This window comes from Strix aluco, chromosome 11 (assembly GCF_031877795.1).
Source record: "Strix aluco isolate bStrAlu1 chromosome 11, bStrAlu1.hap1, whole genome shotgun sequence".
Lineage (NCBI taxonomy): Eukaryota > Metazoa > Chordata > Aves > Strigiformes > Strigidae > Strix > Strix aluco.
In genome coordinates, this window is record NC_133941.1 from 14,013,377 (window position 1) to 14,040,178 (window position 26,802).

General features: G+C 47.4%; 1 protein-coding gene across 4 annotated transcripts in view; it reads right to left on the bottom strand.

Moving 5' to 3' along the window:
• The window catches only part of NCKIPSD (NCK interacting protein with SH3 domain), a 54,688-nt gene that overhangs the window by 22,067 nt on the left and 5,819 nt on the right, over positions 1 to 26,802 (bottom strand). For 3 of the 4 annotated variants that reach the window (XM_074836135.1, XM_074836137.1, XM_074836138.1), the window contains exons 2-5: positions 9,905 to 10,017; positions 8,937 to 9,138; positions 4,409 to 4,496; positions 1,600 to 2,228 (exon numbers count right to left, since the gene is read on the bottom strand). In XM_074836135.1, the coding sequence (XP_074692236.1) occupies positions 1,600 to 2,228; positions 4,409 to 4,496; positions 8,937 to 9,138; positions 9,905 to 10,017 (1,032 nt within the window). Of the gene's footprint in view, positions 1 to 1,599; positions 2,229 to 4,408; positions 4,497 to 8,936; positions 9,139 to 9,904; positions 10,018 to 15,877; positions 16,021 to 26,802 lie in introns of those variants that run through there. The other variant, XM_074836136.1, reaches the window with a different exon arrangement.

Genomic DNA, 26,802 nt, shown 5'->3' on the forward strand with positions numbered 1-26,802 from the left:
TCTGCAGAAACCTGGCACTAAATGACTTCTGTGGAATTAAGCTTATTGTATCCCAAGAACAGGTATTAAAGACAAAAATAATATTAAAATCTTGTCCAAGGTCCAAATAAAAGAAAACTGAACTTCTTAGCGTGCAAGTCAGAGCCAGAACATTTGCCTGAAACAGCTAAATTTTTTTGCTGAATCTAGATCGCACATTGACACGGTATTGTTATTGAAGGAGGAAGCAATTAACCGTTGGGTTATGGCCACAGACTTAATGATTGCTTATAGGACCTTCTATTCAGTGCAGACAGTTAACCAGATTACGATTTGATCTAAAATTTGAATGCCATTAGTTTTCCCTATTCAAATGCCTCTGAACAGTTCATTATAATCTTGTCATTAGCAATGGAACTCCAATCTTAGATGTTTATATGAAGCATACTCCTCAGGGTTGTATTTAGCAAGTGGGAGCTGAAATTTATTATCGCTCCAACTAAAGCAGAGAGCTGCCCAGGTGCACTTCGTCAATTCAATGACTGCCACAAGAAGCATCCTTTTAGTTCCCTCCTTGCATGTCTGCAGCAGAGGAAGGAGGAATATACAATCATTTTGGCATAAGGTTTATTTAGAACAAGCTCAAGATAACGCTTTTCCTCCAGCAGCTGAAAAACTACTTTTCCATGGTCTTTAAAAGAAGTAGGGCCGGGGCGTGTGTTATAGAATAGAGAGGTTCCCATCTACAGAAAACTAGTTTTCATCACTTTGATAAAAGACCAGGCCAGACATATAGAAGTTTGGGTGCTCCATCATCAAAAGAGACAAGAATCCATGCAGATTTATAGTATGCATAGGCATGCAGAATCTACATAGACAATGTGCGGCACCAAATAAGAAAACAAGTTTATACAATGCATTATTTTATAAAAGGTTTCTATACAGAAGCACTTACTGAGAAGGATCCATTCTCCTCAGCTTCTATTTGTCATGTTCATAACAGAAAATACCTCTTTAAAAAGTCACTATTCATTTCTTTCTCTGATTTTATGCTGCCACAATGGTTCTCTGCAAGCTTTCACAATCAGTGGTCAACAACTCATCAGAGCTTTCTCAGCATGCCTCAAGTCCTGCTGCATCCATTTGCACCACTGCTTTGTCACCAGCACTGTCCCTGGGACCTGGAAGGTCGTCATCTCCCACCTAATGTTCAATTCACTGCCGCCCATCTCATCACCCTCTCCTCAAACTGCAGTCTCATCTGAGACACCCACCCCTCCACCACAGCATACCAGTGCTTCCCAGCACGAAGGGCCCTCTCAGCTGGTTTCACCTCTCACTCCCAGCAACAAACTCAAGGTTATGTCATATATCTGCAGCTCATTTGGGGAATAAACTCACCTGTTTTCCACTACCCTACTACCAGCACTCGGACTTGGTTTAAAGCCCTGGTTCCCTTGGCTAGACATTTACCCCCATATCGAGCACCCCTCCCCTTTCCTTTGGGATCTCACTGCACTTCTCATCCCAACTGTTAGGATTGCCCACTGAGCTCGTAACACCTGCCCAATGCTAGGAAGTGGTTTGCAGCAGCCCCTGGCCCCGCCTCATGCACGTTACCTTACTCTCCACCACGGAGATGAGAATCTGCTCCATGATGCTGCTGGTTGCTGGGATGGAGGTCTGGATGTGGCCGATGACCACGCCGATGGCCACGCGGGACAGCTCGTAGCTCAGGTGGGTGTTCCTGCGCACCAGCTCAATCAGCTCGGCACCTATCGTCTTGGGCACAGATGCCACCAGACCACTGGGTTCTGGTGGCACTGGCTCCACTGCAGCTGCCTTCTTATCCTCCAGGCAGAGGGAGTTGAAGGCATCCAGGCTTGCAGGGGGAGCCGGGGCAGCTTTCTTCACCTGAGAAGTCTTCTCCCCATCCACAGTGTGGGATCTCTGGGACCCGCCTTCAGCTGGTGGTGCCGGGGCAGCCCTCTTGGTCTGGGGAGATTTGCTGGCCCCATCCTTTGGGGAAGTCCCATAGCGGGAGTGGGCCACAGAGCCGGCATCCAAATTGCGCGTTATTGTGGTGTGGACGCTCCGACTCGGGACAGGGGGTGGGGTGTTGGCAGGACTGGAGGTGGCTGTTGGGAGAGCGGTCTCTGACACAGAAGAAGCAGTGTACAAGGTATCCAGGGATGTTGTGCTTATAGAGGAGGCACTAGAAGCTGACCCAGGGATAATTTCAACAGCATCTGAAAGGGAACAATTAAAAATGCCTTAGCAACAGCATCAAAGGAAAAAAGAAAAAAACAAATTGCTACAGCACAGTCCATTAAAAGGCTCATTGTGCATGCCACCAGAGCAGTTTAACTCCTCTTCCTGCCTCACTTATCTCAAAGCAAAATTGTACCAGTTCTCTCTGGAGCATTCCCACACAATCACCTCCTTAGAAAGGGGAAAACTACTCTATTGAGATGAATACTCTTCAAAGGGCTTAGTGTTTTACGAAGGGGAAGGAAGGGAGGGAGGGACAGGACTAAGGGACAGAAAAGTCTTTTCCCCCCAGCTTAGCAAGGGCCTTTTTCTGTGTTCAGGATCTAAGCCCTCACTTTTGAATGATGGTGCCTGAGAATTGCAAGACACTGAAGGCTTCACATGCCAGCCGGCGCCTCCCTATTGCATGCACCTCACCAACTGCACACCATGGTTAGCACTCACAGTGAAGGAAACATTTGGCTGACAACACCTCTAGTCTCTCCCTTTCAACACTCTCCAACATTTCATCACGAGTCCTGCAGCCCTGCTAGCATCCACCACTTTCACAAGCCTCCACGTTATCTGCTCTGCTGTATTTCTCCCCCCACCTCTAGTTTTGACTAGTTCTAGCAGTGGTAGCTGTCCCATCTTCCAAGAAAAAAATCCACTACAAGCAAAGAGACGTTAAGATTTTTCTTTCCTTTAACCTGGTCTAATATATAGTTTTGGTAAACCTTATCCATTAGTTTCTAGAGGGCAGAAATGTATCCGAGTCCTTCCCTGACTATGAAAACAGTTACTCGGGCAAATACTGGGCTACCTTCATCTAGAGCTTCACAAGAGCAGCTGATGTCAGTGCTGGAAGAGAAGGAGCATACCCCATGGGGAGCCTAGCTCTCAGGGAAGGCAGTTCCCCCCACACCAAAGGAAGGACCAGTGGGACAGACATGTGAAACGCCTTTGCTGCACCTCTGCAGGGAACTCCAGCCCTTCCTGCCCCATTGGTCCTGGGAGCTCTCTACTACTCCATCCACCACTCCACCCTAAGGCAAGCACAAGCTAGGCAGAAAAACAGGGCCCTTCTCTCCCACAGGGGTTCAGGACCCCCCTTTTTTCTTCCTCTTCCTCAGAGAGGAGCATTCACAAATCATAGCTCTCACCATGCTTCATTAAATGAAGATAATGAGCTGAAGGAAACTAACCTTTGTGAACTCCCACTACCACAGTAAAAAATGGCTCAATACCATTAAGTAAGCTGGTGCCAGACCCAAGTTTCATCTCTGCAAATCAACAGCTCTGCCCTGCTCCTCACAAGGAGACACGAGTGGGATTGAGATGGGCTGTGTGTCACTAATGGCATGACTGTCACAGCACAGGAGAGCTCTTGGGCAAGCTGACAGCAACTTGTCAGGATGACCACGGCCTCTGCCAGCCCAACTGTGCCAAAGATGGAGAAGGTCCTGCCCCAGCCCCGTGGTCCTGCTCTGAAGTGCTCCTGACTAGTTGCTCCCCTGCCTGCAGGCAGCACGTAGGCAGCTGTGCCCCTGGTATTATTACTGCTCCTTATAGGCACCAACCACCAATTTTATTGAAATCCCATATGAGCACCGTACAAATAAAGTGCCAGACAAACTGGGAGCCAAAAGCAAGACTTGAGCCTGTCCTGGAAGTACTACCAGTGAGCTCCCCCTGGTGAACTACCGCACTCTGCACTGCCAGGGAAAACTCCCTCTGCCTTGCTGGGAGAAGGCCATGGTGTCTGTAGGAGAAAGACACCCACAAGGATCTTAAGTCACTGAGGCTGTGCACTGGCCAGACCAGCCATGTGAGCAGGCAGAGTTTGCTCCTCAGAGAGCACCATGTTTCCCAGGGCCACTGGCACCGGAGGACCAGGAGGATGCTGTATCTGGCACCCATCCACAGCACCAGGCTTCCCAGACCCTCCAAGATCAGAGAGGGCTTGAAGGTGCACTGGTCACCAGCTCATGATCATTAACATTGAAACCTATAGGAATATAGGATATATATTTTTTTTTCATATATAAAACCTATAGGAATTTAGGATATATATAAGGATGCTCTTCTAAGCACAAAGCAAAATCATCTGGGCACCATGACAGTTATATCTTCCAGTGTCCATTTCATGCCCAAGATCTGGAAAGCAGTTTGTCCTTACTTTTAACAGAGGCGGCAATCTGTGCGTTCTTGCGTTTCTCTGGAGGTGGGGGGGTGATAGGAGCAGCACGCCGGGGCTGTGGCGGGATCTATAAGGAAAAATTTCAGAGCAATCAAAGGAGGTTGACAATAAAGACATTTTCTGTCATGAAACCTTTCTCGTGTGCGTGTGTAAATTTGCCCTTACATCTCTCTCATCATTCCGGGAAGTTTTCTCAGGAGGACAGATATTAATAGGCGGCTTCCTAGAAGAACAAAGCAGGACTCAAGCCGGCTTCATCCCCTCCCTGTGACAGGCAAAGCAGCCCTTGTTTAATTGCTGTGTTCAGCAGCACACAGCACACACATCGTGGAGACCTGTCAAGCATTTACTCCTCCTTTATTCTAAATGCAATCCCACACACTCGCCGTGACTCCACATTACTCTCAATAGCTCCACAGAAGCTGCAAACAGAGCGTGTATTTAGACACTCTTCTAGAGAGATCCATTACATCAGCTACAAATACCCTTGCAGAAAGACAAAGCCAAGGACTGGAGACATGTAAATGCCTTTTCCATGCTTTCAGAGCTATTTCTGCCCATGCAGGGAGAAAATAGGGCTAGACCCTCTGTACAATCCTATGCTACCTATAGCAAGACCAGCTGGGAAGAGCTTTTGCCAGGGAGTTGCATTAACTCTCTGCATCTGGGGTTTCTCCTGTAAGTGTCCTCTGCTAGGAATACCAAGCCAGCAGCATATGAGCCCCAAACCTACATTCCTACACTCATCTTTTGCTGTCAGATCCAAACACCATGATCATCAACATCGCTCCCACCCAGAATTACTCCAGTGAGGTGTAACCTTAGGGTTAACCTCTGATCAGTAGGACACCACCGAACACAGGAGCCAAGCTAGGTGGGAGCACACTGCATCAATACTCTAATCCTCACATCCCAATGGCTCAGGGCCAGGAGACTCAGTTCGGGGTCTCAGGACTTCTGCGATTCACAGCCTGTTTGCCTGAAACATGCCTCTGTTTTTATGGGATACTGCAATTGCTGCCTGCAACAAAACTGCCCAGGGCAGCACAGGATGGGAAAAGAGGTGATGGCCTGAATGTCTCAGGTAGCCCAGGTTGAAGCCAGCTGAAATCTATAGTGACATTCAGGCCATCACACAGTGCCAATCTTCCAGGTTTGTTTAGCCCTGGAAGAGAAGTTTTTCTGTGACCTATTAGTGCTGAGCAGCCCTATAACACCACACAGGGCACAGAGCACTGCCAGTCCCTGCAATGAAAAACTGAGACAGGCTCCTGAGAGGGCTCTACCTTGAATAGCTCAGAACAAGGAGAATGAAAAATGTACTTTTTTTCCACTGGATCCAAAAAGGGCAGAAACCTCCTCTGAAATGGGAGCAAAGACATTCCTGTAAATAAGACACCTTCAGGACCCATCTCAAATATTCAAGACTCAATGCCAAAAGCTGACAATACAGTGCTCACAGCCCATGTCTAGACCCTACCAGACAAGCGAAGACATAGCAGTTTGCACAACTTACAAAGAATTTTAAAATGGGATCTCTCAGTTCCTTTCTCCCACCCAACACCTAATACCATCAACCTTTTACTATGTCACATAAGTCTCCTCTTTATAAGCGCCTCAGCTAGCAGATTAGTACGAGATATTGCTGCAGATTCCCAGCCTGAGCTCTTCTGCTCTTGTCAATCCATCCCACATTGTTCTCTGGATAAAATGCTATATGATACTTGCATACAGCTTCAAAAATGATCCGTGTTGGTCCAAAAAGAGATTGCACAGCTGAGAGAGGCCAAACAGATCAGGAGGGGGCTCTGCATCGCGTGGTTGGAAGGCTGGTCCCAAATCTGGAAAGCTCAGCTGTGCTAAGAGCAGAGCCCTCTCTGCAAAGCGACAGAGCTAACAGCACGAGTCAGAGCTGCTTGGCACGGCCACGATTACCAAAGCAGCAGGATTTAGCACACAGGCAGGCTCAGAGCTTAGAGCAGCCACATGACGTTATTTGGAGATAGCTAGGGTTGGGTCATTCTGGAGTATTTCCATGGCTTCATTAGCCCTTCCAAATTTACCATGCAAATTTAACACAGCTATTACAGACTAGTGCTTAAATTAATAGATGTACAGCTAATGTTAGCTCAGAGCCCTGCCAGCCTCATTAGACAGCCATGCACCACAGTCCACGTGGCTGCGATGAGAACGTGAAGCATCACATGCATTTCCCTGTGCTGATGCCTGCCCAAGCTGTGAGCCGCCCCACAGTCAGGAGTCGTGAGGGGTAACCAGTGGCCATCCCCTCACTCTGCCCCACATCCCAGCTGCCGTGTGGGGCCAAGAGGAGGATGTACAACACCAAAACCCCCTGATGGAAGAGGAGGAAAGGGGAGAAAACATCCTCTGTCCAGCTGCCATGGGGAAGGTGACCATGGAGGAGTCCCTGCAGCTAAGATCCCTCCTGTCCAGAGGGGAGAAGAGGAGGGACCTTATCAGTGGTCCAGAGAGAGGCACCTACACACATGTTGAAAGCCTCCCTTTCCTCAGGCCTCTACAAGGAGGTTCTGAACCTCCCCAAATCCACAGATTTTACACATGTGCTTTATCTCCTTTTCCATTTTGCAGGGACTGCTAGCAGAGGCTCGGCTCCCTGTGCTGCTTGAGACCAGAGCTGACTCAACCACAACACTCCCATCCCCTTTCCAGCTGGGCAGGCAGAGACCACCACCACTCCTTCAACTCCTGGGAATAATGCTATTATAGTAGGAACCTGTAACCCATCAAAACCAACCAAACAAAAAAAACCCAAACCAACAACCCTGCCCACCACCTCCTCTAGGCAAGCTCTGCCAAGCCAGACACAATGGTCTGCAGCAAAAGCTTCTGGAAACGAGCATCACAAACCCACTGAGCATGCACAAATGCAGCAGACTATGACTAAAATACTCTGTGAGCCCAACCTCCTCCCTTAGCAGCTGGTATGTAACTGCCCCAGCTTCCCACCTTATGTGAACTACAGAGGAGCTGAAGAGAGGCTCATCACAGGTGCCATCACCAAGTACTTCATCCAGTTCAGCCCTGGAAACAGAGCCACTAACAGGAAATTTGCACCTCAAATTTTGTTTTTCAGATGCAAACATTGAACGCACCTGAAAATACCAAGCAGTGAAAAACACATCCCAAGACCTCTGCTTCTCTGGAGTTAGTGAGAAAGTTTAGATTTCAGTAGGTGTCCTCTTTGGCAGCTGCATAACCAGTGGAAGAAAGCAATGCTGCTTCCTCCATTTTGTATTTTCAAAGCACACAGGAAATCCCTCAACTGAGCTGTTAAAATCTCAAGGAGCCCTTTCAGCACAGGGCTAAGCTGGAAGCCCTTCGACTGCATCCTCGCTGCCACCCAGACAGAAACAGTTCTTTGTCAGCCAAGGAATCTGTCTTGCTCCTTTTTGGCAAGCGACCAAACCACAGACCAGATAAAGATGGGGAATTGGCATGGAGAATGGGCCGTAAGGTGCTCCATTCACTTAGCCCATAACACAGAGGCTTGAGACCGGAGCTGGTTTGGCTGCCCAGAAAAGAAAATTAATACCATGGAGAAAAATGGGGTTTGTAGGGATTGCCATGTTCTGCATGAGCCAGAGCTACCTTTCATCTCTGCAGACTCACAGTTCTTCAAGTGTAAAACAAACCTCATCTGCTAGGAGTGACAGTGTATCAGTACGTTACAAACACCGCCTCCAAACACTTATCCCAGATACATGAAGAAAAACTACAGTGCACATGTTCATCTGTAGGAGAAAAAAAATCTCTGTGCTCAGCCTTGCTTGGCGCCTTTAGCCCTAACATCCAGCTATACCTACACAGTGTAATCGGCCACATCATTCATCCCCAACAAGTGCTGCATCCGTCCTGGGCAGCTATTCTGAAGTCTAGCTGGCGCCGCACAGTAACCTTGGAACTGTGTGCTGAGATAAAAAAAATCTGCTCTAACTCATATTTCCTGCAATTTACCTTTAATTCATCATGACAAGCAACATTCAAAGCAGGATCTTTGGTTTTTTTAATGTTTTGAGTAGCAAAACTAGGCAGACACTGCAGACAAAATGCTTAAGGACCAAAGATCTTGTTGTGCAGATTTAACAAGGGGGAAACAAAGCAGTGCTGAGTACTCGGAGGGAGTTCTGCTGCTCACATCAGGACTGGTTTTCAAAGTATTCTCCAGAGAGCTTGCAACTCTTTTAGAAAGTTGTCAGGAGAGAGTCACACAATATAGAGTGGATCTCACATGTCACCATAAAACCATGGACCCTCAAGGATCCCAAAAAGCATCACAAGTGTAAATGGCAGAGGGACTGTTTCAGACTTCTTTCACAGAGACAGCATCAATTTACATTGCCGTAATCCCAGGTAAGCCGCACAAACACTTGATTTGTGACTTCAGCTGCAAAGGCATTTTATTAAACATGACAAGCGATGTCATGCCACTGAAAGAAGAAGCTAGAAAGCGCCCAGCCACCCTTACCTGATAGAGACCTTCATCCTCCTCCTCGAACTCAGTGTTCGGAAGACTGTGATGTCGCTCGTATCCTGTCCGGCACACCCCGTTGGGCTGCCGTGCCACATCCAGATGGTGATCGCTGGTGGACTGTGTCATAACCATCCCCTGCGGGGTGGGAGAGTGACCTTTGCGGGACACTGTCTCCTTTCGGTGATGGATCAGTTTTCTGAAACAGAATGATGACATCAGGAACAGCAAAGCTAAAGGAAGGGAGCGACCGTGCTGCAACATTTAAATTATATTTTTTAATGATTTATTGCATTTGGGCTATATATACCAGAATGGGTTACATTACTCTGAACACCAACTCCAGTTTCATTAACAACTAAGGAAGCACTTCTGGGGGAGGAAGGAAGAGGATTTGCAAAAGCCCATGATTTATTCATCAGTTCGCTGGAGAAAAATGCCTCTTCCTCAGGGGAGAGTCCCATATTGCATTGCAAGCTTCAGAAATTGCCTGCACTTTAGAATCGCTGTTCAACTGAGATTAAACCAGTGCGCCTCAGTGCAGAGTGTGAGGTATCACAGAAAAACAAAAATTCTCCTCACAAGCAATTATTTGAGAACATATAAAGGACCTTGTGCCACATGCCAACAACCTCTACAATTCCTGGCTGGTAGAGAGGAGAAAATGCATCTGGAAAGGTTTTGGATTTCTCCTCCAAGCCTACAATGCAGCTGAGTTTCCTTTTCTTTACATGCATAGGGATAGAGGGGCAAGCCCAAAGCACTGTTTTGCTGGATGTGGTTGACAGGAGAGGCAGCGTCGGCTACCAGCTCAAATGCTGGGAAGCTCTCTGAGTGCACCAGCACTTTGCAGCACAGGGACTCAAATCAATGATGTCCAACTTGACCCCCAAGAATAGAAAAGACACAAGCATCACACGCTGACCACCCTCCATCTGCCAGCTCTCCCAGACCATTGTACTTACTGGAGGACATCTCTCTGCTCCAGGTTGTACTTTCCCCCATTCTTCATGGCTGCATTGTGCACAGCCTCAATGGCACGGTCGATAGACTGGAGAACCACATCTTGCTCCAGCACCTGAGAAACACAATATCCCACACGTTACTGCACCGCTGCAGCTGTGCCTCTTTTGCACCAGAGCTTAGAGCAGGAGAGACCACAGTATGGGAAACCCCCGGAGCAGGCACCACACCAGCCAAATGGCCAAACAGCTCCCAGAGCCAGAACCCCATCTCAGCACCATCTCACTTTTCCCTCCTTCCTCTAGAGGAAACATATTTGAAGCTGTGCTTCAAACCAAGTCTCCCTATTTGAGATTTATGGTTGAAAAAGGAAGTCACTGTTTAAGCACTGAAGTCCCATGATCCCTACAAGACGACCAAGGACAGAGCTTCAGGAGCATGCAACAGCCCTGAATATTCAGCCTCCTGCAGGGAGCTTTCGAGATCCCACAGCAGAGCTCAGCTTATCCCAGGCTCAATTATTTCTGCTCTTGCTGCCCTGCTACGGAGTAAATACACAGCTGTGAATGTTAAAGACAGAGTCGAAATCTGGTGGCCTTCAGAGTCCGTTGGCTTTGGATTTGCATTTTTGCTTGCTTTTTTCTTGATGGTTTTTATACTTGTTTTGCAACTTCAAGTGTCTTTTCCAAATCTCCACCCAAACTGTCATAGCAACATTTATTTCTCCTGCCAGCCAGTTTAGCACTCGTTACTGCAGCTGAAATAAACACCAGCCTTGAAACAAGAAATACCAAAGACGTCATTCCCTGGGCTTACACTGGGAGGCTGGCAGAGCTGTAGCGAAGGGGAATGGGAAGGTAAAGCAAGTTTCCACACTTGGGACATTCTTCAAGGCTTCGTTTATCAACAGTTGACATACCTTCAGAAGACAAGACCTTTACAGGACTAAGGCTGAAGGCAAAGGACATGCTACCCCAAATCTGGCAGATCCACAGTCTCCCATAAGCAGCCGCTGGTGCCTGCACCATCCACCTGGTACCACCACGGCAGCCTCAGCCCACGCACGCAGGGGAGGAGCAGGAGAGGAGGGGGTGCTCAGATTCCAGCGCTCATTGCAGCTGTTTGAACACTAAAACCCCCTTCATCTCTGCTTGCTTTGCCCCCGCCCTGCATCAGAGCAACCATTTATCCAGTCAAGGAACGGCTGGAATCTCATCAAGGATGCACCTTAATTGGCCTTAGGGGGCTGCAGAGCAGCAGAAGGCAAGCCCTCCCCGCCGGGGCCGAAAGTGCCTGCCTCCATAGCACTGGCATGCAGTTTTCTGATAACATGCTATGTATTATTTATATTCTGATTAATTACTAAACCAAATGTGAATTAACAGCCACCACAGGCTGCAGGGAAAAAAAACCAGCCTCCAAACAAGGTGGGGACGAGTGGCCCCCTCTGCAATACTCAGCTTTGAAAAAGAAAAATTTAGGAGCTTTTTTTTGTTGGTTTGTTTTCCCAAGAAAGAGAGATAGGGAAAAAAGCAACTGGGGAAAACCTTCAAAATAAAACCAGGTATGTTAAAATACATCTCCCAAATTTGTTAAAGTATCAGATCAGAATCCAGTTTTGGGATGAAGCTTCCAAGCAGGCCCATATGGCCTATGGAGCATTACACTACCTCTAACTACAGATCTAAGTACGGAAATGGAGCATTTGAACAGATTTAAAGGAGCACTGGAAGGAAAGACAAGTTATTTCAGAGAACGCATTTCATTTTCTGAGAAGATAAGAGAAAATTATAGCAAGTTGCATGCTTTTTCTGGAAAACGGGAGCAGTGCAGAAGTCTCCAGCGCTGCTGTCCACAGGGGAATGCCAGTGCTGCTCTGAGCGCACAAGACCCCTGCCCTCTGCACAGCCTGCCTGCCCTCCCTCATGCTGCTCCCATGTGAGCTCCCACCCCATAATTCAATAAAGCTCCTGCTACAGCCTCCAGACACCCACCCTAGCACACTCCCTGGTCCCCCGCTTGTAGTCCCTCCACATTCACCACCACCCACCCTCTCCAAAACCATCCCCTCCACGAGATGCACCCCTTCACACTGCCTTCTCTCACCCTCCCCAGCCTGCCAGGCTTTCACTGCATGTGTTTCAACTCTTCCTCAGTCTGATCTTCCAGGGAAGACCACAGTAAGAGTGCTGAATCCCACTGAACGGCTCAGCCTCTCTGCCCTCTTCCAAAGGGCACACTGACATCATCCACAGCCCACAGGAATCTACAGGCTGGAGCTGCTACATGCTGTGCGATGCCATTTGTTATGGAGAGGGCACTTCTTTTCTGATAAAACACAACATTTTCACACTAATGCAGCAGCGCTGTGACAACTGGCTTTTAGCTGCTGTGCTCTTTCCTTTGTTTCTGCTCCCCAACACTCTATTAACAGGGCCCCATCAAAAGGGCTGGAATAAAAAAAGCAGCATTAACTTGCCACTTGCACTTTATGACATTGTTGATGCTGCTCGTAAGTCACCTCCTTCTTCCTTGCTCAACTGAGCTGGTCAGGGGGCAGGATCTTCAGCACAGGGACTGCCTCACATTCAGGGTTTGTAGGACACCCAGCACTAGGCATCCCCTGCACTATGGTCATAAACTTAAAAACCAGAAATCAGTATCCTGGATAAATCATGTGATCAGAAGGAATCTGCATGCTCCTTGGGTTAACCAAAATGGCATTCCTTTGTTTGAAGAGGATGGACAAAAAAGCACACTGCGGCTAAAAGAAGCATGGGTTGTGTGGGGGCAAAAGTCAGGTTTGTCAATGTCTTGCCTACAATCTCCTCCCTCGGACTCAAGGGATTACCTGCTCACAGCAATTCAGGATAATGCACATGCCTCTCTGTTGTCCCCATGCAGCTTAGGGAGACCAGTCACTCCGCAGTGCTGCAGGGGATTCCTGCCTGCATCCAGCACCCATTCCCGAGGATGCTCACAGCTGGGATGTGGGCAGGCAGAGATCCCAAGCGGTACAGCCAGGCAGCGCATGCCTGCACCTTCTCACACACTCAGGGGCGATCCTGGCCACACACAGCTCCACAGCCTGCAAAAGAGAGGGGTCACAAACTGCCACCAAGGTAATAGAGCCGAGCCTTTGAGCTCAGGCAGGAGAGATGGGTGCTCGAAAGTCTGCTCTTGCCCCTGCAGGGCCCTGCGCAACGATCCTGCCCCTGCCCCTTCCCACGCTCCAGGATACCGAGATGAAACCCTGCTCATAGCAGGCTAAGCTAAGGCTCACACAGAAGCAGGGGAGCGCATGAGAAGGGCATCACTGTACAGCGTGCTGTCAGAGGAGACATACCAAGTAAAACCCAGGAATTCAGCTGGATTTACTGAAGCTGTGTTGGTAACTGCATGGGTGGGGGCTGAAGAGCCCCGAGCAACCACTGCAGCACACTAGCTGTTAACTATATCCTTCACCAGTTACCAGCTCACCAGTGGCACGGCCATGCCAGTGTCTCCCAAAACGCAGAGAGCGCGGCAGGGATAGGGCAATGACGGTGGTGAAGGTACTGGCCATGCATGCCCAACCTTACGGGGGTCTCCTTGGTCAGCGTGGGGTGGCCTGCGGCCAAGACGCATCAATAGGGCACCACCTTCTGCCCAACATACCGTGAAAATAAAGGGGTATTTTGCTGAGGTATCAATCCACATTCACATGGCATCTCACCCCAGAAAGGAGTGGCCACCACCTCCTCTGTCAGATTTTTCAGGTTTAATCAAATAAAACACTGCAGCAGAGAAACACTGGGCTCTATAAACAGCCTGTCACGACCAGCCTGGCTACACCAAGAGGCGGGGGAAGAGCAGAGCAGTGACCCTTGACGATCACGAGCTAGACTGGCTGATGGGGAGCCGTATCAGAGAACCGGGGGCACTGTCAGCACCCTGCAGGCGAGCTGCCCTGCAGGAACAAGTTACAGCTCAATTAGAGACATGAACATCAGCCAGGAAACAGAATTTCTTCCTTCATAGCCCAGTGTAGGAGAATCACAGAAGCATCAATAAATCATTACTTCCTCTCTGCTTGCTAATAACATGAACAAACAAAGGGTTTCCCCAGAGCCCACTGCCAATTTCCTCCTGCCCCCATCTGCTGGAGGGGGCTCCCCACCTGACGAGGGATAGAGCCACACCTCAGCACTGCCCTAGGGTGCTCTGTACATCCCCCCACCCCAAGGAAAGCAGGGAAGGATGCCTCTCCCAGGGCCAAGCCCAGGCTTAAGAAGTATCCTTCCTTCCAGGATGTCTTGTGGGTGCCTGAGCACAGCCAGTATGAGGTACAGCCATGCACAGGAATGCATTCACCCCCACAGCTCACATTGCTTTCATCTGCACTGCCCCAAAGAGAGCACATGCGCACAGGACATGTTGCACACCTCTGCTTCCCCACGTACGGGCTGATGAGAGACCCAAGCGTTTCAAAAAAATACTGTTGGTGTCCTTGCTGCGCAGGCAGCATGACCTCCTCTCCTGCCCTCCTGGGGCTATGGAAAATGTCGCCCCCCTCCCTCTTTGTTTTGAGTCCTTCCACACATACCGACGGCGTTGTTTAAATGCACTCACACAGAAGAACTTGCTCAACAGTCTAGAATAATCATACCTTTCAGAAAAGCATTTTCTAGACAAACAGGCTGACAGCTGCATCAGCACAGACAGGCTGAGCCACCCTGCGTGTGCGAGACTCCCACATTTATGAAAGTGGCCCATTAACGTATGGCAGGCTTTTCTTTGCCTCCGCAGGGGGCTGATCCAAGAAAACATGACATTCTTTTCTTCCTGCCTCCCCAGTTTTTAGTGATCAAAGGCATTTGCTCTTCTGCATGTGCAGAAATCAGTGCCCTCATTCCTGCCGCTGCTTTTGCAGCCATAGGGGTGATCAGGCAGGGCTGCTGATTTTCACCCTCATGTCATTGCTTCGGCTCTCACAACATGACAACAAAAGACAGACAAAGTTTTGTCTCCAGTGACAGCTCAGTTTTCATGCAGCTGCACTGACACAGACCACTGCTGAAATTAGGATATTTATCCCGCTGGTGTACACGGGCACAGGCTGGTTCTTTGTTACTCAAACCGAAGCCACCTCTTAGGTCACATGCCCTTCATCCCCAGTCACCACCAGAGTGTCTGCACCCTGTATTCCTTCCACATTTAAATTATTGCGGCAGCAATTTACAAAAATCAACTAGCCTTTGTCCGTGGCAGAGTGATGTACCGGATCTGAGTTCCCCCTTCTGAACCACACAGCTCAAACAAATGGTCTGAGTTTTGATTTTAGCGTTGCTGTGGACAATTCAGCTCATTTCTCCTCCCCTTTTTGCAGCCCCAAAGAGAAATTTTTAGTCCCCAGGCTGTTGGCTAAGAGATATGCATTAACTTGTTCTTGCCAGCATGAAGATATTGTGCCTTGTGGCACTTAAAAACGCATGATAAAAACACAAGTGAAACAATGGGCAACTGTCCTGGTTATTGAGCAAATAAGATGAGAAAAGCTCCAAACAAACCTGCAGCATCTCTGACTTGCTAGCGAGTGAACAAAGACATGGCTGAGCTCTTCTGACAAAGAGGCAGCCCAGAAACAGATCTGGAATTCCTGCTGATATGCTATAGTGGGTTTCTAACAGATTGGTGTTTTTCCACTGTGTGCTGACAGCAGCCGCTCGAGCAGACAGCTTGCACAAATGAGAAATGAAGAGAAAGGATAGCCGAGGAAAGGGCTTAAGTTGTGCAAATCATGCTAAAGCAAGAGCCAGAGTTCCTGGCAAAAGAGATGTACGAGCGGCATTTGGAACAAACAAAACCCTGAAGGCAGCAGAGGGATGCACAGCAACCAAACTGCAACCAATTTCCCTCCCTGGAGCAGGCAGCTTCGGAGTCAGAAAGAAGGGGACAGAGACACACTGAGGAACAACGAAACGCATGCAACCCACCACTGCACACGTGTACTTCCCAAGGTGGAAATGCTTCATCCTGGGTCTCTCCAGCCATGCTCAGACCCTGTTTACTGGCCACGATGATCAGAATCGGCCACCGATTCCTTCCCCTCGTAATTCTGCACCCTCCAGTAACCAGAACACGTCTCTTAAGTCAAAACACTCTAAGAGGATAAAAGCAGAGACAGAAGTTTTTAAAATAGTCAACACATACTTACATATCTTGCCATTCTCTGCTGCCTGAATTCTTACTGCTCTCCATGCTTCAGGGAACACTTCTCTGGCTCAGCCTGTCCCAGACAACAGAGCTGCCCCTCTCTTTAGGATTACCTATTTAGCATCCTTTTGGCACACAATTGTCAAGCCAAGTCAGTATCAGACATCATCAACACTGCATCTGTGCAGGGGAAACATATGTTTCTACTTACATGTATGTATATATAAATTATACACACATAATATATATTACAATGGAAAATAAAACTGCAGATAGCCTCTACTTTGATGAAAGCTCAGGATTATGAAGCAGGATATCTAAAGGCTGAAGGAAAGATGCTGCAGCGAAGTGCTAGCAGTTATTCTAGCGGTTTTGACATATTAGTATTAAAAGTTGCCAAAAAAGCCCAACAGAAGGGGCTGTGTCAGTCTCTGCAGAGTCTTCAGTTTGGTAGCCCAAAAAACTGCTACAGTTGCCCTTTGCTCACTGAGATTCAGTACAGCTCCAAGATCACTTGCATGCAACAAGCACAGGCACATAAGAAAGCCCCTATATTAAGTGTGATCAAAACCAGAACTAATTTCTAACCGGCTAGCAGACTACAAGGTGCTAGTCTCAGCCCATCTTTTTTTGACTGAATTGGCAAAAATGTGGATGGGGGCTGAAGACCCAGCCGCAGAAACACTCTTTACAGTTAATCAGGTTTGCCAAGCGTTGCCAGGACAAGGGGCAAGGACAGAGCCCAAATGAGTCTGGGAAACTGTGCAAGTTCTGGCTTCTCTTCTGGCATTCAAGGAGGAAGGTTCAGTTCTCCCCCAAAATCTATTTCCATAGCAGAGATTACAGCAAAATTCTGGAAAGGTGACAGTTATATGAGAGGCAGGACCAAGAAATTCTCATTTCTGACACATTCAGGAGAACTCTCTTCCTTTCCATTCACCTCCGACCTGGAGTACATTTCCAGCACGTGAGGATCGAGTAAGTAAAGTCTCCAGGGGTCAAGCAGGAAAAAATTCAAGTCAGCAATTCAGCCGATGCACAAAGACACATGCAAGAGAATAGCACGTATGTATGTGTAAACCAAAAGGAACTTTCCTTCTGCATGCCACAGACTGGCACTGATTTAACAGCATGCAGTTACCTGTTTGGGAAAGAGGTAATAACTCATGATTCATCTTGCAAGGGAATTTATGATTTATCAGCTTTTCTTCCAAAATCCTCCCTCTCCCACGACCAACCTTCTAGCAAGAGACAAAAGGTGGCAACCTGCAGCTATGATGTTCTCTGGGCATAATTACCATGTTGCCCAAATGCAAAACGATGGACAAACTGTAAAGCGTCTCTTACTGACTTAACAGAAAACGGGAGACTGGAAAAGAAAATCAACCTCCCGCCTCAGCCCCAGTGAACATGGGAAAGCAGACCTGGCAGCAGTCACAGGCATACAACCCAGGAATGCCAGCACAAAGGAGAAGGAATAAGGAGGGTAGACAGGTCACCATCCGAAGAGGCACAGAACCTGTGGGTTTGGGCATGAACAATTCAAGTCTGCCATGCAGAGAAGAAATGCCACTTTCTGGTATCCGCTGTATGAACAGTCATATATACTTTATTAAAGCTACTAATGAGGGAAACGAGCTTCCATCCTCATGGAGCAAACACAGGAAAGTCATCAGCTATTTTTATTCCTGGACAGATGTAAATTGCACAAAATTGTAAACCAGACACGAGTCCCCAGGATCTTTTTAGGAGCACCTGGATCAGAGCTGCCAGGCCCGGCGCAGCCGATGCTCCTTCCTGCAAAGCTGTCACTCCAAAGATGATAACCTGCCTTGTATTACCATGAGCAAACCTGAGGGAGGCCTTGGAAAGTTATCCCCAAGCAAAGATGATTCCAGTCAGAAGGATCAAAGGCAGCTTGCTTGCTGCAGATCAGTTAACAATCTGGCTAGAAAATGATTTTCCTGTGTCCTGGACTCTGTGCGGAACAAACACTGCATCTTCTGCCATAAAGGGATGCAGCTGCCCCTGCACACCCCAAAACAAAAAGAAAGCTAGCAGGGCAGGATCAGAAACCACATTAACTCATAAAGAAAACTCAGCACTTCCCACTGTAATAAGCATTCCTCTTCTTCAAGTTACTTGTGCATCCTACCCGAAGCGCAGCTTTTCACAGTGATGTGATCAGATTGTATCTGTGACCTACTCCATAATAAAATGATCCCTAAACCACCATACTCAGTTTTGTTTGGTTTTTTTTTTTTTTTGTATTTGTTACCAGGAGTAGAATTGCTCCAAGCAACTGCAGAGTAACAGCAACCAGAAAGCCTGGGTTTACACTGTCCCTCTGCTCAAAGAGACCAGCTCCACATTCCCATCGAGCAAAGCTTGTTCCAAGGTGGAGGAGGGATCACTTACAAACAGTCCTTTTACCATCACCCCTTCACACAACTCCCAAGCACATCAGGCAGACCAAGATCCTTGAGGACTACTGCTAACGGTGTTTCAGGCCAGGAACCCAAGAGAGCAAGCACACCTACAAAGCTTCTCCAAAGTAGGTGCCCAAAGAAACCTTGTTTCTATATAATGTTCCCATAATATGGATGACACCAGCAATTTCTCTTGGATTCACAGACCCCCCTGGGTCACAGGCACAGGTACTTGAAATACCAGTAAAAGGAAACCCCGGGATACCCATCCACCTCCTCCCCAGTGTTTTCAGGCTGTACAGACCAGCTCCCACTGGTGTGGAGGAAATAGCTCCCCTGTGCTGGGCAGGTACTTCCCAACATGGGAATCCCAAACAACTCTTCTACCCAAGTATAACAGCATGTCCACTCCCTGCAGCCTCCCTCCGGCTGCCAGCAGCCTTCATGTAACTTTAACCTGGGTACAAAATACTCATTAAGGGATTTGAACAAGTATGACAGCTGGGCTCCCAGTAAAAGATAACCTTCAAATGCTCATTTGCTTTGAGGTGGGCCATTGTAAAGCTAAGACAAGAGGGAACACCTCCTGAAAGAAAACAGGCATCTCCCTCACTCCCCTACCATGGATTCTGGTAGTGATATGTGCAGAGTAGCGCTATCAAACAGGGGATGCTTTTCATGCTTTTGGCTTAATAGTGCTATACACAAAAATTACATGAAGTTAGGTGTGCCAGCTAATTATAGCAAAGCCATTTAAAGACTGTTGAGGGTGCAGGTGCAGGGCAGCAAGGGAGGGGGTATCAGAGTGGCTGAAATACTCCACATGGGCTGCGCTGTCAAGAGGTAGATCATGCTAATTGGCCATAGACAAAATACCCAAGCATGCCAAGGTGCCTGTTAGCTCAGAGTTGCTCCTGCAAGCACATTTATTCCTGGTAAAGCAGATGTTTCTGCTGGAGCAATCAGCACCCAGACACCAAATCCAACAAGTCAATGTAATCAAGCTTTATTGGGACAATGATAAAGTTAATCCTAACTCATGCCACACTCATAAACGAAGACACCACTGATATCTATTGCAGTGTCACACAACTACAACTGTTACATGCATGATCATAAGCCAAAAATACCCCAGAAAACTGTGTCCTAAAGACCCTGCAGCCCCCCGAGTTACTTTTTCACCAGCAGACAGTGGGAGTGGACAGCACACAGTTTTTCTGTGCTGCAAAACTGAGACAGACTGACAGTTTCCATTGACCTACAAAAGTACCTTGAAAATTGCAAGTTTAGCTATGTTTATCAGAGGAATGAGGCTAACTTGCTGTTATCTCCAGATTCAGTTCAAGAACAAATTCTGGGGTTTGTTTAGTGGGCTTTTCTACCTTGAAAAAAGATTAAAGGGTTCAACTGGATTTGGTGACATTTCACCTATAAGGAAGTAAGACTTGAGTCACGGAAGAAAAGCAATTCATTAGTGTCCCACACTATCCGCAGGGAAAAAATAGCCCACTGCTCTAGCTGCAAGTTATAATCCCATCTCCTTCCACAGCTTAGAGTAGCACAGGCTCCCCAGAAAACATGAAGAAATGGGAACAGGAGGGGAATGTTCTCTTAGGACATTGTGCTACAGGCAGCAGAACAGCCATAATCCTGTTTTCCTCACTTCCTGAGGCAGTGAACAGAAAACCTGCATTTGTTGGACTGTTCACTTCTCACGTGCAAAACTTTCAACCAGCTCACATGCCTTATCACAGTATCGATTTCTTTCATCCACCTCTTCACATGCCACACATACCCATGTCAGCATCCACCTCGCTCAGCGACATCAGCAAGAATGAATTGCTGTGTTTCAGGAAATCTTCCCAGCCCAACTCCAGTGGGACAAATCCTGCAGGAAAGGAGACAGCCAGGACTCAGCTCACCTCCACCCAACCCAGCTGGTGGCCCTTCCACAGAGGAGGCCTGGAGCAGGACCCCTCCAGTGCACGAGGCCACCACAGAGCAGAGGAGGTGGAAGCCGCCTGACAGCAAGCAAGGGGCTACACTAACTCTCAAGCTGTGTGGGTTGCACAACCCATGTGCATGCTGTCTTTCTTGCCCCATTTTTCCCCCCTTCTAAATTCCTCCAGGTCGAGACTGATCACTCTTCGCTGCTTGTAACTCCCTACAGCTGAGCTAGGAGAGGTTTGGGTGGTTCTCCACATCTGAGAAGCCTCATGAGACCAAACATTGCCAATAGCAGTTTTGTTGGGAGAACTTTTTGGTTAAGCAATTAATAGTACATCAGTAGAGTTTAAAAGCTTTTAAAGTGACCAGAGCTCAGTACCATTTTGAGATCTTAAGCTTCTGAAGGAGAGCTCAAGAGTACAGCCAGCTCATATGCATTCATGGATGTAAAAGTCTCACATGCCAGCCCATATCACTGGACAATGCTTCTAAAGGAGCCCCAGACCACAGACAAGATGATGCTTTCCAAAACTGGATGCTGGAGGGGTTTCTTTCCATCCCTGATGTAAACAATTATACTGTACAGGCTCCTTGATAATAACTGCACCATTATTTCAATGCTGCTGCTATCTCTTCTCATCAAGCTAATGGAAGACAGACATGTGAAATCAATTTGAAAAACAAATTAAAGGGGACGCATTTTTCAGTTTAAGTCAATAAAGGTGATTCTGGGGAGGACAAAAACTTCATTACTTAAAACTCAGCACTTCAAGAGCATTTTTTTATGTCAAATGGAAAAAGACTTCAGCTATAAACACTTTGATTTGGCCAGGCTCAAGGAAATCCCTAAGCTTCTGCATTAAGTAGGTAATGAATTTTTATGATCATCATTCTTACTTGAGGTACTGGCTTTTCACACAAATATTCTTTTTACATGCTGAAAAACATGAATTTCCCTGATATTTGAGCTTCTCCCAAAATATTCCTCAGGGACAGCCAAGCCCGGGCACAGAGGGAAAGGGACCACAGACCCGACCTGGTGCGCCCCTTGGGTGCAATTTATGACCTGGGCATAGCACACTTGATGTTCAAACCATGGTAACCCCTCCATCCCCCTGCAAACACACATCCTTTCCTCAGGAGGAGAGGGAAAAAGGGTATCTTCAAGCAGCCTGGAAAATCACAGAATTCACTGAGTTTACCCAAATTGTCACCACATCAGACTGAGAGGCCACAGAGGTTTGCATTTGTCTGCTTGGTGAGGAGCTTCAGCTTGATTTCTTTAGGCAGCTATGTAGTTTTTACAGGAGCTGTCACGGTTCTCTGTACAACCATCACAGCACAGACACGACTGAACTCGACTGACAGAGACCGCTTCACCCTGAAAACCTGTCCACCACCATTTTCAACTTCCACGTGTGAGCAGGTAAAAGTCGCCTGAGTGGTCCATCAAGGCTTTCTTCCCACCTCCAGAGAAGGAGGATGCAACTCAGCGGCTGAGCCCAGCCTCCCAGTCAGCAAGCTCGAGGGCAGTGGAGCTGGAGCAGGCAGCAGGAAAGTGGGAGATGACACCCCATCCACATTAGCAGCTGTGGAGGTATCACCCCAGGCACAAACCCCATGGACAGGCATTCAAGACCTTTTCACTAAGACATTATCCAGGCTTCCACGTGATCCCCTCCTCCTCATGGTGAGTGTCTATTTTTGCAGCTCTTGCCTCATCTTCTCCCTCATCCCTTTGTTTTTATTCAGTATAATAGAAGGTTTGGAACTGAGGCCTGCCCTCAGGTTTCCATACTACAAGGCACTGTCCCTACTTGTGCTAGAAAAGAACAAGAAATAATTAATAGCTGTTACTTAGAAGAGATCTAATCTTAACTTGGAACCAGTGATTTAGCAAGAAACGACCCACAGCCTGGAATTATCTAGTGTGCTTAGTCCGACAGCTTTTTTTTTTTTTTTAAATTAAAACTCTTGAGCAGCTGAACAAACTAAAATAGCAGCCTATGGTGGCATTTCCAGATCACAGGCACAAAAATCAACATCTCAGAGACCGCTTTTGTGCACACCACCACAGCCTGAGCAGGAAAGAGGGACAAAGCAGTGTAGATGGGACCCCTTCGGCATGACAGCAAAGGTAGGCACCTATCCAAAAGCACATCTCACTAGCATGAAAGGCAGTCTGAGTCGGAAGAATGGGCTCACTACGCTCACAGCTGGGTGATGGTGCCCCTTTAGCTGTACCAGACAGACAGGAGGAAGGACATGGGCTTCACAACTCAGTAATCAAGAAGTAAGCAGCTTCCAAGGAGGAAGGGAGTGACAACTGCTTCTAAACAATTTCAACAAGCAAACAAATAACCAGAAAAAACAAACCCATGAACTTCCAGCCTCATTCTGAAAAGCCCACACTGCCAAAATTTACTTCCCCTTCTTGCTTAAGCCTTATGCTAAAAGGGAACAAGTATTAGTGCTTTGTTCCATTACAAGGGAAGCAAACAGCTCTGCCAAGTGAGCTCTGCATCGCAGGGCGTGAACACAGAAGAGCTGAAATGAAGCTAGCCCTCCTCTCCTACTGCAAGGTGGTGGGTCTTGTCTTTGGGACAACTCTTATTTCTGTTAGCATCAATGGATCTTTGCCCAGAATAGTGCTCAACATCCCCACAGCAAGAAAGCAATAGGGGGTGAAAGGGAACAGAGAGAAACAGCTGCAGTCATGAATCGTGTCCTCTGTTCCACTTCTCACATGACAAGCTTCAAAACCCCTTTTTAAAATCAAAGCTTTTGCCATGTGATAAAAATCAAAACAAATTAGCCTTGACAAATCCCTCCTGTAAAGGTCAAAACTTTATTCCCAAGCCACTGGCTGGGGAAGCAAAGGGATGCTCCTCCAGAAACACAGCTAGGACCCACCACAATTCCTGCTGCAACTCAAGACCAGAGGCAATGAGGGCAGTCCGGGTCCACAGAAAGAATTTCCAGTGGACCTAAGCAGACTGTCATTTCAAAAGAGAATTCTTCCTCCAAATACAACAAGCATTTTGCAGTTCCACATGCCAGCTCACAGAAAAAGCATGAACTGAGGTCCTCCAATAGTGCCAGTGTTCATTTCTCTCTGTGACAGCACAGGGACCAAACTGCTTCTTACACCCCATTAGCAGGAGCACTCGGGAGCAGCCCCAGCATCGAGCTCAATTATTTCTCCTGGACCTCGTGACACAGCTTTGTCATTTCCAGAGCTAGCCTGGTGAGCGGAGATGGGACCTCCTTCCCCGTCAGAAGTTAGCACCTGTTAGCACAGCAGTCTGCACGCACAGCCTCAGCAAAGGCAGCAACACCAAGCCTGAGCAGCAGCGTATCACCAGCCCAGCGGGACCAGCATCTCTCCCCAGTGGCACTGCAGCAGCCCCCACCACATCTACCCGTCACCGACCACCGTCCGGTGCAGGTAGCGAGTGGCACAGGCAGCTCTGCCCCATCCTCCTTGGCAAAGCACCAGGAGGCACGCCATTAGAAAGAGATCAGATGTGAAAAACCAGGGCATGTCTGCAAGAGCCTGTGAACCGGGGCTGATCTCCCAGTCCAGCAGCAAATGCTTCCAGCTCTCATGGCCCTTGCAAGCCCGCATACAAATGTGCCTCTTTAGTGAAATAAACTGAGCCAACTGTTACTGTCATGGCCAAGAAGAAAACCTTAATTTAAGGTTTTCTCTCTGGAAGAAATGCAATGCACATGCATTTTCATTTAAAACTCTCAACACACAGAGCTCTGTTAGAACCTGTGGCTTGTAACATTTTCGTTACAGCACTGGCCACATAGGATGTCAGCATCTGTGAAGTCTAATCTTCCTGCGGACTATCTAATGCTATAGCTGCACACTAAGGCTGCTTGTACTTCCCTCCTTATAAACCCCTTCTGGAATTTATCCTTTTTCCAGAACCCAGACTGACAGCTCATATGCTGAATACCTAATCCTGTCTGGGAATGACAAAATTCAAATCCCTCGTGAGGGAGTGAAGCTGGGATACTCTTAAAAATTCTTTTTGTTTTTATGTACATCTGAGCTATACAAGTAAGGGAAGAAAAAGAGGAGACTGCTTCTGTTCCAGAATCAGAGCTCTCCTAACAATGACCTCAACAGACAGGTTCAGCTGTTTTCCATGTTTCAGCCACTGACAGATGTAAATACCCATTCTAAACCATGGGATTTGCCCTTTCCCACAGGCATTAATATGCCCCAGACCTTGCAAGAGATCTTCTTAGGTCAGCCAGTTACCATGATGTAGTCTGCTTTTGTCAAAGTCTTTCCTAGTGTACAGGCTGCTCCGAGCACAGAGGTTACTCTTCTCCTGCAAGGAGGACGACTCTTCACATTGTTTTCCATCACCACTAACACCAGCAGATTCTTCTCCAAGGACAAGCAACATGAACTCCTCCCTGCTCTTCAGTGTCTTGCTCGCTCTGTACTTCACACAGAGCAACAATCACAAAAAAAAAAAAATCAATTTCCATGAACTTTCCTGTTTATTGGTTTCAATACACATCTCTCCTCTGTTTTGTTGTTTTGGGGTTTTTTTGGTTTTTTGTTTTTTGTTTTTTTTTCTTTACTAAGACTTCACCTGATGGGATGCTGGAAATCCTGGAAGGAAACACAAGAGTATCAGCATGTGAAAAGGTGCACAAACACAAGCACAGAGCAGCTGCAGCTCGGCAAGCCCAGAGATGTTCAAACTTTGTGTTCAAAGACATCTGCCAATCCCCTTCGGCTCAGAAAAAGCAGCCGAGGCTGAGTTGTTGATGTCCTGCTCAAGGTGAGGACAGCATAAGATTGATCTTCTGAAGCTTCAGAAGACAACGATGGCTGAAGGTGGGACAACTTTCAGTAGACCTGTTGTGTAGCACATCCAACAGCTTGACTTATGTTAGCACTGTTATTTTAGAGAGACATACCTATGCTGCTGGGCAGTCATCAACATCTTACTTTCCCACAGGCTGAAAACAGTGTTGATCAGCTTAAGTCTGAAACAACTAAATTTCAACATTAATGAGAAATTCAGCTGAGCCACAACCCTCCTGTGGGGCCTCTTGCCTGTATCCTCACTCACAGGCTGGGGAGCAAGGTCTGGAGAAGAAAGTCACTTACAGAGAGTCCCATAGTGAGCTGGTAGCAGATTTGAACAGAATCCAGATTCCCGTATGTTAATCATAGAAGCACCTTGCTCAATAAATAGAAACAATTCAGTCATTACTAATGACCTTCTCCTGCAAATGGGGCAAGAAGAAGGGTGTCTGTGTTTGCTGTCCTCCAGCATCAGCACCTCGCCAGCTATTTTGAACAGATGCTCCTAGTTCAAAACCGGCAGTTCTTCCCTTTGCAAGGAGAAGTTGATCATCTTCCAGATGTAAACCAGGGAAGGAAGTCTAGCCATATTCTCCTGATGAAAAACATTCAAAATCCATACAGCAGGCAGCCCAAAAAATCACAGATTTGATCAGTAAAATTGCAAGATAACAGAAGGTGATCACTTGTGCAACACAGTGAAATGCTCACAGCAAGAGCAGCACTAGAAAGTGGGGGTGCAAATGACCTGGCAGACACTGCAACCCCACGAGGAGGCTGGAAACCAGACTGTGTCTATCAGCTCTAGGCAAGTGCCTCTCCAAAGGCCTAGAAGAAAATGGCACATTTCTTCTTTCCAGTCTGCCCCCTCCCCTTGCCCTTCCTCCAAGGTGAACAGAGCCCCAGCCACATCGCTCAGGAGCGGACACGGGCTCTCAGACATCTCCCTCACTTTGACCAAGACAGCCTTCATGTTGTTCAACCCTGAAACAGCCTTAATGATTCCAGCCCAAAGTAAACCCACCAGGACCATCCACACATCCACCAGTGTCACTCCACCCACGCTCAGCCATTACGCAGCTGCAGGAGCAATAAGCCCAGACTGCCAACACTGCTCATACATGGGCATCCAGGTCACAAAGGCAAATTGTATCTGATATCAAAAAGCCTAATCATTTTTAATCAGAGTAAAAGTGAGAAGAATGAGTCTTCACAGCCAAGCAAAAAGAGAGGCTAAAGATCATTACTGTGCTTCTACTTTAATAATTCTGAACTGTGAAAGATTGCAGAACTTCTGGCTAAAGTTTCAAGTCTTTATCTACAGTAATTAGAAATGGTTATAATTCCCCTGCCTGTGTAATTTAGTCTCAAGAATAAAACATCTCAAAGCATTAGCAGCTCTGACATGATAGCATCTCTGTTACTGTGACAGCCCAGAGAAAAATGCTTCACTCTTTCAGTTTCTTGCATGTGTCAAGAAATGCAGCAT